Raw genomic sequence first — 16,389 nt, 5'->3', positions numbered from 1 at the left:
GTGTACAGGACCCAGGACGCTAAGGCTCTAGCCCTCATTTTAGCACGGAGGGAAAAAAACTCACATGTATCCCCAGGATTTCCTTCCTGCAGTTCCCCTCTCTCGCTCACTCCTTTGCAAAATATATTTCCCAAATTATTTGAAAGTATCAATAGCTGTGAGACAAAAGTACGCATATCTAAGCAACACAAACACAACCGTTTATGCAGAATGCCGTAAATTGCATGTTTCTGGCCAAGCACATTTCTGCAGGGCTGAATCAAAGCCCCAATTATAAACTGATACATACATAATTATCTGTCTTGCCTGCCCCCCTCCAAGGACATTACCAGTAGGCCGGTTTTGATCAATAAGGCCATACATCTGAAATCCCTCCACCTGCTGTCAGTGGTCAGGTACTCCCTTCCCCCCAAATTAGTCAGCAGTTCAATATGTGTCCCTCCATTCAGTGCCAGAAAAACATTTACAAAATGTCCCAAGACTGTTGCCAAGCCCCAGGTACTAGCTGGAGATCTCCTGCTATTACAACTGATCTCCAGGCGACAGAGATCAGTTTACCTGGAGAAAAGGGCCGCTTTGGTAATTGGACTCTATGGCATCGAAGTCCCTCCCATCCACAAACCCCACCCTCCTCAGGCTCCGCCCAAAAAACCTCCCGTTGGTGGCGAGGAGGGACCTGGCCACCCTACCCAAGACCAATATTATCATTTTAGGAGCCCAGGAAACTAAGCGCCTGCTAATTTTACAATAAATCTGCGATTTGCACAGAATCCTACCCCACTGTAAGGTTTCCCACGCTTAGGTTTTGCCAGGTCCCTCCACCACCGGCGGGAGGTTTTTGGGGTGGAGCCTGAGGAGGGCGGGGTTTGGGGAGGGGAGGGACTTCAATGCCATAGAGTCCAATTGCCAAAGCGGCCATTTTCTCCAGGTGAACTGATCTCCTGCTAGTACCTGGAAGCTAGTTTATAAGGCAATTCTTCTTCAGTCCTTCATTCAATCTCCTGCATAACTTTCTACATATTCCATTAACATAATGTAGGTAACTTCAATTGTCCCTCAAAGGGTACAGAGCAAACCTCCTCCCACTCAGGGTAAGGATTCAAAGTGTGGCGATTTTGAATCCTTACCCTGAGTGGGAGGAGGTTTGCTCTGTACCCTTTGAGGGACAATTGAAGTTACCTACATTATGTTAATGGAATATGTAGAAAGTTATGCAGGAGATTGAATGAAGGACTGAAGAAGAATTGCCTTATAAACTAAGAATTTGAAACGGCCGTATCCTCCACAAACTGATGATCTCTAGCTTATCACCTGATATTTGCCTTCAATAAGAAGATTTTGTACTCACAATTGAGACAACTATGTCAAACAACTTCTGTACATATGTATATATGGAATTTGTGGGTTTTGTTGTACATTGTCTTGTATTGTTTTGAACTATATGTGGTAGCTTATAAAGAATTTTGCACTTTGTTTAAATTGGCTTCGCTCCTGTACTGATTTCCAAATCCCTTGATACTTGTACAGTGGTGTCTGTTCTCTCAGTACCTGGAAGCTGTCAACCCTATCCATGCTACCGCCTCGTTCCTCACTTACTTGTTTTTGTCTGGAGCGTCATGTTCATCCATCTCATCTGCGCTGCACGTGGCACTGGAGTCGCTGTCGGGATTGGCCCCTCCGGTTTTCCCAGTTTTGTGGTTCTCCTTTTCGGCCTTGGGTGCCCCTTCGCCCCCCACGGCCACGTCGCTGTTGCTGTGGCCCTCCTCAGTTGGCGCGTCGTCCACCTTGTCCTTGTCCTGGGGGTCCTCCCCTTCCTCCATTTTAACATTGCCCTGGTTTGGCTCTGGGCTCTTGGGCTTTTCCTCCGGCTCCTCTGTTTTCACCACGTCCACCGTTAATTCCTCCTGTGGCTTCTCTTCGCTGCAGGCTGGCTCGGCGGATGCCTCCGCAGGCGACTGGGTATCAGGGGGCGTGGTGTCGGCTGCTGGGGAACAAGGGGCGTCCTCCATCTTGACCATGGGTGGTTCTTCGACGTCGGTTCTGGACTCAGGGGTCGGTTTGGGCCCATTTTCTGTGTTTTCTTTGACTTCAGGTCTGGGCGAAGGAAGACTCTCTGTATCGGAGCTGTTATTTACTGCAACTGGAATTAAATTTAAAAACAAACCTACAGATTTTCCATTTATGTGATTTGGTATCATTTATCATGTGCAAACAGTAACATACAGAGCAGAGAAAGCCCTCGCGGAGCCCCAAAAAGATTGACTTCTACTGCACAGTGAAGTGGGAGTGAATTATTTAGTCCTGGATAGTTAATCCCAAACAAGAGCATTACTATTTATTTCTGCGTATTCTGTGCTTCTAGCACTTTTAAGCCAACTCAGCCCTGTGGCGCAGAGTGGTAAACTGCAGTACTGCAGTCCAAGCTCTGCACACGACCTGAGTTCGATCCTGACGGAAGTCGATTTCAGGTAGCCGGCTCAAAGTTGACTCAGTCTTCCATCCTTCCGAGGTCGGTAAAAGGAGTACCCAGCTTGCTGGGGGTAAAGGGAAGATGACTGGGGAAGGCTCTGGCAAACCACCCCGCAAACACAGTCTGCCTAGAAAATGTCGGGATGTGACATCACCCCATGGGTCAAGAATGACCCGGTGCTTCCACAGGGGACCTTTACCTTTACCTACAGCCTAAATATGGGTTATTGCAAGGCCAGAAAACTGACAATGCCCCTAAACTTCTCAGTTCCAGTTTAAAATGGTTAGCGTGCACTACTTTGTTTTTCCTTTGTACATATATTGTTTGACGCATATTTCCTGTACATTTTCTTTTGAAGTAATCACTCAAAAACCAAATCAGGTCAACCAACTGTAAACAGAAACTCTCCTATACAATGTATTTGGGAATGACTTGAGAACTCAAAAAGCTATACAACGGGTGCAGTTTTAATAATACAAGAAACAATTAGATTTGCATTTTATTTAGAAAGGACAAAATTCATCAGCGCCTCATCAAAAAAAGTCACACTTGTAATCCATGATCTATAATAAATTATTTCCATGACTTTCCCTGTGATCACAAGCACTTCATTGTACTCTTTTAAAATTTTATTTCATTTATATCCCGCTTTTCTCCCCAATAGGAACTCAAAGCTGCTTATGTCATTCTTTCCTCCATTTTATTCTCACAACAACCTTGTGAGGTAGGTTAGGCTGAGAGTATGTGACTAGACCAAGGCCGCCCAGCAAGCTTCCATGGCACCAGTGGGGATTCAAACCTTGGCCTCCCAGATCCTAATGTTTTAATGTTGCGTCTCAATGCACCAGGTTTCTTACAACTGAGAAGTCTTTACTTCTAGGCAGAGCTGACTTTCATTACTAATTTTTATTTACCTGTTTAAAATATTTATGCCCTTTTAACACAGGGGCTCCCAAAGGGTCTTCCTACCACAATCAGAAAAACTGGAAAAACAGCAGCAACAAAAAATGATTACTGAGCTTGACCCACTGTTTGTGAAGGGGTTGGTTTGGAAATTTTGGGTTTGTGGAGCACACGAGGCAATGCTGTTTAGTGGTCAGAGCGCCAAACTGGGGAGGCCCCGGTTCAAATCATCACTTGGTTGTAGGGATGCCAGGTCCCTCTTTGCCACCGGCGGGAGGTTTTTGGGGCAGCGCCTGAGAAGGGCGGGGTTTGGGGAGGGACTTCAATTCCGTAGAGTCCAATTGCCAAAGCGGCCATTTTCTCCAGGTGAACTGATCACTATCGGCTGGAGCTCAGTTGTAATAGCGGGAGATCTCCAGCTACTACCTGGAGGTTAGTAATCCAAAACAGACACCACTGTGTACAAAAGTAGTTACCCAAAGTCTGACACAGACAAGCTATATGCCAATTATAATCAACCAGGGACTATACTGTGCAGAAACCACATGTATACATACAAACATACAAATCCGATGAATATAGTGTCCAGTTCTCAAATTTCTCAGTCTTATAGACTAACAGTTATTCTTGTGTCTTTATCTTTCAGATATGGATTGCAGGTAAGTATTCCTTCCAGAAGCAGGAAGGAATACTTACCTGCAATCCATATCTGAAAGATAAAGACACAAGAATAACTGTTAGTCTATAAGACTGCAAAATTTGAGAACTGGACACTATATTCATCGGATTTGTATGTTTGTATGTGTATACACGCCCTGTCCTGGATGGCCCAGGCTAGCCTGATCTCGTCAGATCTCAGAAGCTAAGCAGGGTCAGCCCTGGTTAGTATTTGGGTGGGAGACCACCAAGGAATACCAGGGTTGCTATGCAGAAGGCAGCACTGGCAAACCACCTCTGTTAGTCTCTTGCCATGAAAACCCCAAAAAGGGGTCGCCATAAGTCGGCTGCGACTTGACGGCATTTCACACACACGGGTGTGTATACATGTGGGTGGTTTCTGCACAATACAGTGCACAATATAGTCCTTGGTTGATTATAACTGGCATATAGCTTGTCTGTGTCAGACTTTGGGAAACTACCTGGAGGCTGGCAACCCTACTTGGGTGCCAAGCTCATTGGGTGATTTTGGGGCCTGTTGCGCTCTCTCAGGTTAACTTTCCTCACAGGGAAAAAGGAAGGAAGACTCGTGTACACCACCCTAAGTTCCTTGGAGGAAAGGCGGAAGAAAATGTAACAGGTTACATTTTAAAAACAGATATGGAAATACTGGCCGAGACTATCTAACTGTGCTAAGAAGGCCTTTGTTTATTTAGAGCATCTCTCCCCTACCCCTCACTTCGTATTGGTACCTCAGGGCACTCTGCCCCGTCATCTAGCCTTTTACCCCAGTTACCCGCAGAAAGAAGTGCATTCAATATCCATCACATATTTCCCGATCCCCTTTGAACGGGCTGGATTTCAAACTGAAAGACTTCAAAAATAAGATGCACGGGTCTGAGGTCAGGCAGGTGGGGGACCGCCTGTTTATTCCGATTCCCTGAAACCTAAAAGGGGGGGGGGAAACCCAAAATGTCCTTACAACACCCTTTCTCTCTCTCTCTTTCTTTAAACTTCATCCAGGCTGTTGTTCAAAGGAATTCTTCCTTGGTTCTGCATAGGAAGCGTTGCTGAGGGTTGCCAAAAACCCGCCCCATCAGCCCATCTGTGAAGAAATCCATCGAGCCTTTCCCCCCCACCCACAAAAAATTAGGTGTTTTTTTTTTTTTTAAAAATTGCAGTCAAAGTGAAGAGAAAGGCAGGTCAGGGTCACCAAGAATAAAAGAACCAACTCCTCCGTCCCTCTCCAATCCTAAAAAGAGTTTCAGGGCAGGTTAATCATTAAAAGACCAGAATTGCCTAGAAATCCCACGTTCTCCTAAAATGGAAGTACAGTCCCGCTGCAAACACAAACCATTGTGGGGGAAGAGCCCATTGCACTCTTGGGTTTTTCTTTTTCTTTTTCTTTTTTTGGCGTTTTTGTTTTAATTATCTCACAGTTGGGCAGAAAAAAAGTGCGTATCTTATTCAAGGCCTGAACAATGAGAAAACAGCGTCTGCTCAGGAGCAAAATAAAACTGTCTCGCCGCGTATCTACCTCATATCTTACAAACTGCGCAGCTCTTGCATTAGCTGTTGAGTGAAGCGGCTCTTAAAGAGTTTATTTATTGTTTTCGCACGTTGTCTTTTGGCCAAGAAGCATCCCGCCCCCCCCCCAGCCGCCTGCAGCTTATGATAAAAACTGAAAAGTTACAATAATAAATTAACCTTAAAACAAAACAAAAAAATTAAAATGTTTCCCCAATTAATATATAGATATCTTTCTAGGGCAAGCTGCACCAAGGCTGGCTCTGTCAAGCGGACCCCTCAAGCATTGTTAAATGGTGCCAAATGATCCGTTGTATAAATCTTATATATTTTATCACTGGGTGTGTGTGGGGTGGAGGGGGAGCCGCTGTTTGAAATTTTCACCTCAGGGTGCCAAAATATTTCATGCATTTGCTTTATTCAGAAAACCTGTCTCCCACCTTCCTGCCGCTGAAAGTGGTACGCAAGGCCGCTCGCAGAGTAAAATTAAAAATCGTAAAACAGTTTTTAAAAAGAAACCAAAAAGACCTGAAAACAGCAGGTGGTGGCAGGAAAAAAATAATCATAGAAACACTGAACCAACAAAATTAAAAAAGCCGAGATAAAAAGAAAAGTCATGAACTCAGAAGCCAATGAAAGGCCTTTACATCACACAACAATATAAGGCGATTAAAAATGAACAAAAGGATTTCATAAGTTTCCCGAAGTCCAGAAGGGAGCTCTAAGAGGAGGGAATTCCACACTCTGAGGGCCACAGCTGAAAAAACCGTCTCCAGGCCCTGACCGATACCCTCACATTTGGGCACTTCCACACACGCTGAATAATGCACTTTTAATCCACTTTCAGTGCACTTTAACGACCGTTTGCAAGTGGATTTTGCCGTTTCGCACAGTAAAATCCAGCTGGAAAGTGCTTTGAAAGTGGATTGAAAGCGCATTATTCGGCAGGTGTGAAAGCACCCATTGTCCGAAGGTGGTAGCTGGCATCGCTCAGGTTTCTGAAACAAATAGGAACGAGCCCCTTTAGTACTAGGAAAGGAGCTCAACAGTTAAGCCCTAAACTGAATTATACCCTTCTAAGTCCATTGACCCTAGCGCAGGTATGGTTCTGACCTGGGTGGCCCAGGCTAGCCTGATCTCGTCAGATCTCAGAAGCTAAGCAGGGTCAGCCCTGGTTAGTATTTGGATGGGAGACCACCAAGGAAGACCAGGGTTGCTGTGCAGAGGAAGGCACTGGCAAACCACCTGTTAGTCTCTTGCCATGAAAACCCCCAAAAGGGGTCGCCATAAGTCGGCTGCAACTTGAAGGCACTTCACACACACACACACACACACACGTCCATTGAAGCCAATGGGTTTAGAAGGATATAACTCTGCTTAGGGCTACACTGCAATTCCCATGAGCAATATGGGAGCTGCCTCGTGGCCATTTTTGATTGATTGATTTAGGAATTCTGTCATCCTACTGAAACAGCTCTCCGGGTGGCTGACAAAATCCATACACCCGCCCAAAATCAATTTTCAGGAATATGCTGCAATAAAAAAACACAATAAAAGAAACAGGTAATAGTCAGAATCAGATATTGATTAAAAGAATGGGTAAGCAGCATAGCTTTGGCCTGCCTCCTAAATGTTAATAAAGATGGCGCCATGCAAATTTAACAATTATACCGCCCCAACATGGCTGTAGTTGAAGCAGAACCTAGGCTGTTTTTATTCATGTGGACAGGCCAGAGATCCCTGGGTAAAGGACAGCATGCAAAATAAGAAATAAATCAATATAGCCTAAACAGGGGACAGTACAGACCTGGATACCTGACAGGAAGATTTCTTATAGTTCACAATACTATTTTAAAGTTGAAAGTCAAATTTTTCCCCCATCCCTGAGCACATTTGAAGCATATGCCTCCCATTTGCTTTTGAAAAATGTATGTTCTTAAGGGAAGGGCTGTGAGGGAGACCATATTTTATTTAGATAGGGGAAGGATGAGAAACATTCTTCTCAGGTATAAAGGGAGCCGTGAGCCAGCTAGGGCTAGAGAGAGGGGATATTTCTACCCACAACGGGCAACTACAGAGAGGGGTCTCAGCAGTTACAGGTAAGCAGAGAGAGAAGACCGAAAAAAGATCTCTACAATGATGGTATGATCCACACCCTACTCCTTGATAAATAAATTTTTAAAATCCTATTTCTGCAAAAAACAAAACAAAAAAAAACAACCTCATACTGGTTTTTCATAAAGGGCTGCTCACATCAAATCACTATCATATTTAGGCTCCATGACATTTCTGCTCCAAACTGGAGACGTCTCACTTTGTAGTGACACAGAAAACATGCTGTGATCTTTGTGTGAAGAAGAAAAAGATGAAGAGTTGGTTTTTATATGCTGACTTTCTTTACCACTTAAGGCAGAATCAAAACGGCTTACAATCACCTTCCCCTCCCCACAACAGACACCCTGTGAGGTAGGTGAGGCTGAGAGAGTGTGACTATCCCAAGGTCACCCAGCTGGCTTCACGTATAGGAGTGGGGAAAGAAATCCAGTTCACCAGATTAGCGTCTACCGCTCATGTGGAGGAGTGGGGAATCAAACCCGGTTCTCCAGATCAGAGTCCACTGCTCCAAACAACAGCTCTTAACAACTACACCACCTTGCAATACCTTGCAAAGGTAGCTTCCCAAAACAGACTGTGTGGGAGCCCCTTTTCCATGACACTGCCTGGGGTAATATTTGGAGGATCAAATCTCATGGGGGGGGGGGAAGGAAGGAAGAGTAGCTCATGACCATGGAATTGACATGCTTACACGAGGGAGGTTTTCAAACTATGTGGCCAGGATCCACACACTTAGCCCCTGCTTGTATCGTTGGGTCATTGAAACTTTACCCAAGTCACTCAACAGACACTTGAAACAACAACACCTGTAGAATTGGGGTGACGTTTAAAAGGACTTTGCGTACTCTACATACTGGACCACAGTCAGGCATTTTTTTCCATATACTTTATCTGCCTCGTTTGTTCCAAAGTGCAGAATTTGTGCTGCCTTGGCGCAGAATCTGGAATTTTTGGGCAAGCGGAAGAAAAGCTTAAAGTGTGTATCTTTATATATCCTTTCTGGCACTTGAACGGAGATTTGAAATTCATGCTGGTGGGGTGGAGGGGACTGAGTTCCTCACCCCGCCCTGACTCTGGGATTCCATCCAAGAAAGGAACGGAAAAGGACGGCAGAGCAAATTTGTGTGTGCGAGCGCTTTAAAATGGAGGCTTCAAATAAATGTTGTTACGACTGGAGGAGAAACCGAGGCATGAAGCCAAAATTGTGGGCTGGGATGGTGGTGGAGCGGGATGACCTCATCGCACTCTGCAATATATTCAGACATTTCCAGGTGCCGGGAGTTCAGAGAGAGGCATCGATAATCTTAGGGGTTTTGGCTCAAAATATGTTAGCTTGGGGAGGGGGGAATCGCAAGTTGGTAGACAGGCAGGAATCCCCACCGATTCAGATCTTCCAAAGGAAGCCCAAGCGTTTTCTGGGGGCTTGGGGGAATGATAGCTGCACAGTCTGGGCGAACCTAGAGGCATTTCACATTTTTTGGCTTCCCCAAACAAATTCCAAGCACCACTGGAAGTTTATTTACTTGTGATGAATCTGTGAAAACTGCTCTTCCTCCCTCCCTGTCCACTACCATACCCCTGTCAAAAACAGACAAGTGGAAGGAATTTACAATATTTAGGCTGGGGTCAGTTTGGCCGCAACTCTGCTGTAGGGAAAACACACACACACATTTGTGTCCTCAGCATAGAAAAATGCCCTGGTTCGGGTTTAGCCCCACATTAAAGCGTCTTTATTTTTCACCATAACAAAGTTCCAGGAGGGGAAGGGATGTGCGGGAGGACCAGCTGATGTGGAACAAAGATACAGACGGGCGACGTGCCGGGAGGACGAGCCAGTAGTATCATCCGAGAGATGCTGGAAGAGCCCCGGTGTGATGAAACTGTCTCAAGGCCTTTCCAAACACACGCACACACACACGCAGACACACACACACACCACCTCGGTATTCACTACGCTGAAATGCCTCCCAAATGTCAGATGGCAAACAGCTGAGGCAGAAGGCCAACCTGACATTTCTGCTCCTGTGACATTTTGGCCATCTCGGCGCAAAAGGTCTGCTCCGTTCGATAGCTCGCCCCGGATAAGTCGGTCTCCCCCTGTGGCCTGGCGCCTGACTTCACTTGTGTAGCGTTATGAGGCTCCCAACTCTGTCAAGCAATTCTCCTCAGCGTGCATGTCCGTAAAATCTGAGCACAGTGCTATGCCTGGTATAGTGGTTAAGAGTGGTATTTTGGAGAGGTGGACTCTGATCTGGAGAACCGGGTTTGATTCCCTACTCCTCCACATGAGCAGCGGAGGCTAATCTGGTGAACCGGGTTGGTTTCCCCATTCCTCCACACGAAGCCAGCTGGGTGACCTTGGGCCAGTCACACTCTCTCAGCCCCACCCACCTCCCAGGGTGTCTTTTGTGGGGAGGGGGAGGGAAGGTGATTGTAAGCCGGTTTGATTCTTCCTTAAGTGGTAGAGAAAGTCGGCATATAAAAACCAACTCTTCTTCTTCTCCTTCTTCTATGCTGAATTAAGACTCATATTTTTCCCCCCACTGGATCACCCTGACACAGAGGTTTTACCTGGAATTAGCCTTGAAATGAGCCAAAAAAGGCCTTGAAAAAGATTTCCAGTGGCGCATGCCATTAGCCCTTGCCTCCCAAGCCGGGAGGGTGGGGGTGGGACAGGGTTATTAAGTTATTAAACCTCTCCCATTGAAGTTAAACACATTGACTGTTACAAATTACGTGTGTTTCCCCCAAAGCTCGCTGGCTCGGTTCCTGACTGAGGAATAGCTACGGCTGACAATTTTCATTTTGTCCACTCGCCCCCAACCCCCTCTCATTTCTCTATGGGGTGTCAGTTAAAAATGGAAACGGCTTGCTTGCAGCAGGACGACACCACAGCATTATACATTTCATTGGCCTGTAGGTTCCCGTGGTTAGTGTGACCCAAAGGACGCTTAACGCTAAAAACGTGCCTACTCTGCAACCCCGAAATGCCACCACTGCCTCGGGATACTCCCTCTGCAAAATCGTCTTGTAGCATCTACCTATGTCGTAAAATCACAACGCTGTGCATTTCTCCGCTGTGGTGGGGTCCGTGGGGAGGAGGGAGAATGGAGCAGCCTAACAAACCACAACACAATAAGCCCAAAGACGTTGCAGAGAGAGAAGATGGCTAGCTAGTTGTAGCCGCTGTTGTCAGAAGCAGAAACCAAACTGTGTCGCTTGTTTAGTTTTTTACTTCATTTATATGATGCCATTTTCCCCAACCCAAAGAGGCTTACATTGCTCTTCTCCCCTCCAGGTGGGGTAGATTAGGATGAGAGTATGTGCCTGGACACAGGTCAGCTTCCACGGCAGACTGCGGAGTCAAACCTGGACCTCCTAGATCCTAGCCTGGCATTCTAACCACTACACCACACCACATCAACACAAACATACACTACAGACATAGCTAATTTAAGCCTCAAACATGCTGTAGCCAGGAAGAGAGAGATTCTCTCCCCAGGAAAGATGCTAAATATTAATTTGGGTCAAACTGATTCAAAAAGCAGAAAACAAGTCAGGAACTTGAATCGAGTGAGGACATTTGACCCGGATTGGGGGCAGTTCAGATAGGTAGGACCTGCGCTAAGTGATCTCTGGTAACAAAAAGACCCAGAATTTTAAAAAGCAAATCCCACATATGCCAACAGCTACTCTGAACGCGTGTTTTAATGGCCTGGCTTTTCAGCTGGTGCCCTCTGTCCCCAAACAAACGTGCTGTAAAGATTTGCAAGCACGATGCAAACCAATGTTTAAGTGGCCAAGACTGGCTCTCTGCTGCACTCGCCTGACCGAGGGCGGCCAAATGTCACCTTTTCTGCATCTCTGGCGCTGTGTGAAAGTTTCACCCTCACATGTCCTCAGGGTGCCCCGCGTCCTCCCCTTCCTGCTGGGAACTGTCCTTGCGGACGCGCGAAAGCAGTGACATTTCCCGGGTTACAAAGAAAGCACCTCGAGCCATTTTGCTCGGCGGAGCAGAGGGTGACCCGCCTGCCTCGAACTGGCCAAGGGAGGCGACTGCTTCACCCGAGGGAAGCCCCCTTACCTTCTGCCTCCTCAGCCATCTCCTCTTCGTTGCCACTGGTGCCCGAACCATCCTGACCCATCTCCTCGTCTTCGGCTGCTGGCGGGAAGGCTGCTTCCTCGTTATGGACAGCAGGGTTTTTTTTCTTTTTTCTCCTGGCGTTCCTTTCTTTCTCCTGGGGAGGGGGGGGGGAAGGAAAAGTAGACAAGAGTGAAACTTGGAGAAAAACCTTCCTACCATCACTTCCTAAGTTGGTGAATTTGGATGTGCCAAGCGTGGATGTAGCAGGAGTCAAGGAGGTGAGAAGAAGAGGAAGAAGAAGAAGAGGAAGAAAAAGAGTTGGTTTTTATATGCCATTTTTCTTTACCACTTAAAGGAGACTCAAACAGGCTTACAATCACCTTCCCTTCCCCTCCCCACAACAGACACCCAGTGAGGTAGGTGGGGCTGAGAGTGTGTGACTAGCCCAAGGTCACCCAGCTGGCTTCATGTGGAGGAGTGGGGAGACCAACCCAGTTCACCAGATTAGCCTCTGCCGCTCATGTGGAGGAGTGGGGAACCAAACCCGGTTCTCCAGATCAGACTTCACCGCTCCAAACCACCGCTCTTGAACACATGAACACATGAAGCTGCCTCATACTGAATCAGACCCTTGGTCCATCCAGGTCAGTATTGTCTAGTCATACCAGCAGAAGCTCTCCAGGGTCTCAGGCAGGGGTCTTTCACATCACCTACCTGCCTAGTCCCTTTAACTGGAGATGCCGGGGATTGAACCTGGGAGATGCCAAGCAGATGCTCTACCACTGAGCCACGGCCCCTCCCCAACCACTACACCACACTGGCAGTGTAGAGATCCTTGTAGGAAAATATTGAGGAGGTGAAATGACCGTTTACCACCCTCCAGAATCCAAAACTGGTGGAATGCAGAGGGATGAATGTGCGTGCCGTTCCCAGAATGCCAGGTGATGCTGACAGCACAGCCCAAATCTTCAGCTAGCCAGTGTGTATGTGTGTGTGTTTGGGGGGGGGGGAGTTTGTTGGAAAGAAAATGTGTGGCTTACGCCTTCCTTCCCTTCAGCTTGGAGCGTGTGTGTGTGTGTGTGAGAGGGGGGATAGATCGGTCTTGCAAGATGCATGCCCTGAGGCTGAAGTTCCTACAAGTCCAATCCCTGATCCCAGAAAGGAACTAAAAGGGAGAATGCCATCTCTTAGTATGCATGGGAAGGATAGAGGATTTTTCTTTCCACAAGTTAGAATCATAGGGTGCTTTTGCACTTGTCACATGAACACATGAAGCTGCCTTCTACTGAATTAGACCCTTGGTCCATCTAAGTCAGTACTGTCTGCTCAGACTGGCAGCGGCTCTCCAGGGTCTCAGGCAGAGGTCTTTCACACCACCTACTTGCCTAGTCCCTTTAGCTGGAGACACCAAGGATTGAACCTGGGACCTTCTGCATGCCAAGCAGATGCTCTACCAGTGAGCCACAGTACTTTCAATCCACTTTCCATGCACTTTGCAGCTGGATTTTACTGTGCGAAACGGCAAAATCCACTTGCAAACGATCGTTAAAGTGCACCGAAAGGGGACTGAAAGTGCATTATTCAGGCTGTGTGAAAGCATCCATAGAGTTGGAAGGGGCCATACAGGCCATCTGGTCCGACCCCCTGGCTCAATGCAGGATCAACCTAAAGAAATCCTGACAAATGTTCATCCAGCCACTGCTTGAAGGCTGCCAGTGAGGGGGAGCTCACCACCCCCCAGTGCGGCCGATTCCACTGCTGAACTACCGGTTTTTACTGGTACTGCTATTCCTAAATACGTATACCGTTTTGGCACAGAAAGGTCTTTAGAAGCTTTAGAAGCTCCATCCCGACCACAGGTAAGGAAGTACTCTAAACAGTCTCATCTGACAGAAAATAATGGTTTTGGTACTGGTGTGAAATAGGGCGACGTGAAACACACCTGTTACGTTTCACCCCCTCCAAATTTCAGAAAGTTTCTGCGTTCAGCTGCTCTGGCAAAAAAAAAAAAAAAAAAAAAGACAAGAAAAGAAAAGAAAAGTCCTTGGCACCTTAGAGACGGAGCACATTTATTTTGGTATAAGGTTCACCCAAAAACAGGTGTGTCGAACTAATTTGTTACAAGGGCCAGATATGACATAAATGTCACTCGGTCGGGCCGAGTGTGTACCATACCCGCCGCTGCTGATTCCCCACCCCCTTTTACCATCTAGGGGGGCCTATTCACCTGTTTGCCCCTCCATGTGACAATCTGGGGGATCCCATCGGATAGCTTTATGCTATTTTTCACAGGGCTGTTTTAATTGCTGTTTTTTAAATGTTTTATCCTATTTTAATGTATACTGGAGCCGCTCTGAGCCCAGCCTTTGCCTGCGGAGGGCGGGGTATAAATTAAATAAATAAAATACTGAAATACTGATAGGACTTTATTTGCAGTCGTAGACCATCAAGTCTCCGGAATAAGTAAAATAAATAAAATTTAATGCTGGGTATCGGAGATACAAACTTTATAAAAGACACAGGCAAAGCCAATTAATGATACTAATTTTTTACTTTATTTTATTTTTTTACTTAAAATGCAAACATGCTTAAAACAATAACACTCTTACAGTATATTCTTTTACCTAACAATCTTTTGACACTTCAGGACTGGGGAAGGTGGCTTCTGGGAGTTCACTGGGTGGGATAACCCCACTGCGGGTGAGGAGGCGCCTCGGAAGGAAATCGCCCCGAGTATCCCACCCAGATTCACTTCCAACCCACTCTTCTTCAGGAGAGCCTAAGGACGACCCAACACACCTTGGCATCTGGGGCTGGGTGCAGCTACCGGCTCTGACTTGGGACCAGTTTGGCCGGGCTCCCACTCACGTATCCCTCAATGGCCTCAGGAACGTCGCCTCTTCACCGGCTCCCTGAGCCTGCCTCTTCTCGCTGCAGGCCCTCAGCCTGAGCACCGCCTTCCTCCTCTCCCGTTTCTCTCGTTGGGGAGGCATTTGCTTCCAGCGTACATCAGAGGAGGTTCTGGTGCGGCATGTTCGCATCCAGCTCGCACCGCAGAGCTGCCAGAAAGATGGGAATATCTGATTCCCGACTGCCAAGAACGGAGAGCAAAGCCTGGTTTATAGCACGCAGGAGAATTAGTTGGCAGAAAGGAAGGCAGTTTGGACTTCAGGGGACGGGATTCTAGCTTTGAATGTTTCTTCACAGGGCCGCCACCAAGCAAACTGAAAACTGTCACAGCGGTGGCGGGGTGTGTGTGTCTCTACACCCCGCTGGTCTTCTATATGCACGGCAGCCTCTGTCCATTGAGAGGGGGCAACCCCGCCGCCCACACGTACGCGGAAGAGACAATCCCCCCTTTCAAGCTCAAATGGAAACATTACCTTCACGATGAGATTGGATTTCAAAAACAGGCAAATTGCTGCAACCCATCTTGATAACCGCTAATACCGAGATAAAACAGTTTCCTCTCGTTGAATAACCATTTTTTGGCAAATGTACTTCAAGGCCTGGAAGCCTGGAACAAAAGGCAGGCTCTGCTGCAGTACAAAAAGCACACGTACCGCAAGGGCCAGCGGAAGGTGTTTTGTCACCCCAAACGAGGTACGCTCATCCCCTCCAGGGTTTGCAACGCCACTGGCTGGGGCCAAGCCAAGCCTCTGTGGCAGTGACTCATCTTGAAACTGCTGGTGGCGGTGGTGGTGAGGGCCGGGAGACGGAAGAAGGTGCCGTTCAGCTCTAGGGCAATGGATGGCAGGGAGAGAGCAGATTGCCTGCAGTGCATGGGGATACTGCTCTTGGCCTGGAGAATCGACCCTGTGAACCCGTGGCGATGACTAAAGCCACACAATGGTAAACAGCGCCAGGTGGGTAGTCATCTTGTTCTGCGGTTGAAGAACAAGGCTGGTGTCCAGCAGCGCCTTGGAAGACCAATGAGACTTCCAGAGTACGAGCTTTCGAGAGTCTGACAAAGGGAGTTGTGACTCCCAAAGCTTACACCCTGGAAATCTCGTTGGTCTTAAAGGTACTACTAGGTAGTTTATGCATGGGAGTTTTCCCTGAGGTTCGTTGCTCGCTGGACCCACACTTTCCTGTAGGGAGTCTATGCACCAGCAGTCTCCAAACTCAAATCAGGATGTATTTGAATCCCCGCCCCTTGAAATGCTGCTTTGTAATTGGCTGTAGTGAGAGAAAAGTTCCCTCCTCCCCCAAAACCAAACTGCCGCATAAAAAAGCATTTTAAGAACAAAAAAACAAAAAACAGAGCAATCTGAAAACGAGGAGGAGGGGTTTTAACAAGTCCTTCTTCTGCTCAGAAAGAGCTCCCAGGAAACAGGAATTATTTGAATCCCCGCTTTTGGACATGCTGCTTTATAATTTGCTGTGAGTGAAACTAAGCTTGGGTGTCCCATACTTTGCCTTATGCATGGAGATTTCACCCGGGAAGAGCTCAGGGGAGAAGGAAGAATTGGGTCAAGAAAGGAATGGGAAGGTCCAGGGTTTGTGAGGGCTGGCAGCGAGGTCATCTCTAATGGAGGGAGGGAAAACTCCATAACTCCAAGGAACAACCAAGACAGGCAGGGGGTGAACGTGAGTAAAAGTACCCATGCATAAATGACCCTAGACTCAACTC

General features: G+C 47.1%; 1 protein-coding gene across 1 annotated transcript in view; it reads right to left on the bottom strand.

Moving 5' to 3' along the window:
- Nucleotides 1-16,389, bottom strand: part of NCOR2 (nuclear receptor corepressor 2) — a 242,578-nt gene that overhangs the window by 80,396 nt on the left and 145,793 nt on the right. Inside the window, exons 18-19 of the mRNA XM_056859087.1 lie at nt 11,757-11,910; nt 1,597-2,140 (exon numbers count right to left, since the gene is read on the bottom strand). Coding sequence (XP_056715065.1) covers nt 1,597-2,140; nt 11,757-11,910 — 698 coding nt within the window. The remainder of the gene's footprint in view (nt 1-1,596; nt 2,141-11,756; nt 11,911-16,389) is intronic.

The sequence above is a fragment of the Euleptes europaea genome, chromosome 13, assembly GCF_029931775.1.
Source record: "Euleptes europaea isolate rEulEur1 chromosome 13, rEulEur1.hap1, whole genome shotgun sequence".
NCBI classification, from domain to species: Eukaryota; Metazoa; Chordata; class Lepidosauria; order Squamata; family Sphaerodactylidae; genus Euleptes; species Euleptes europaea.
Note: the sequence above shows the minus strand (reverse complement) of the source record. Positions and strands in the feature narration are given on the sequence as shown.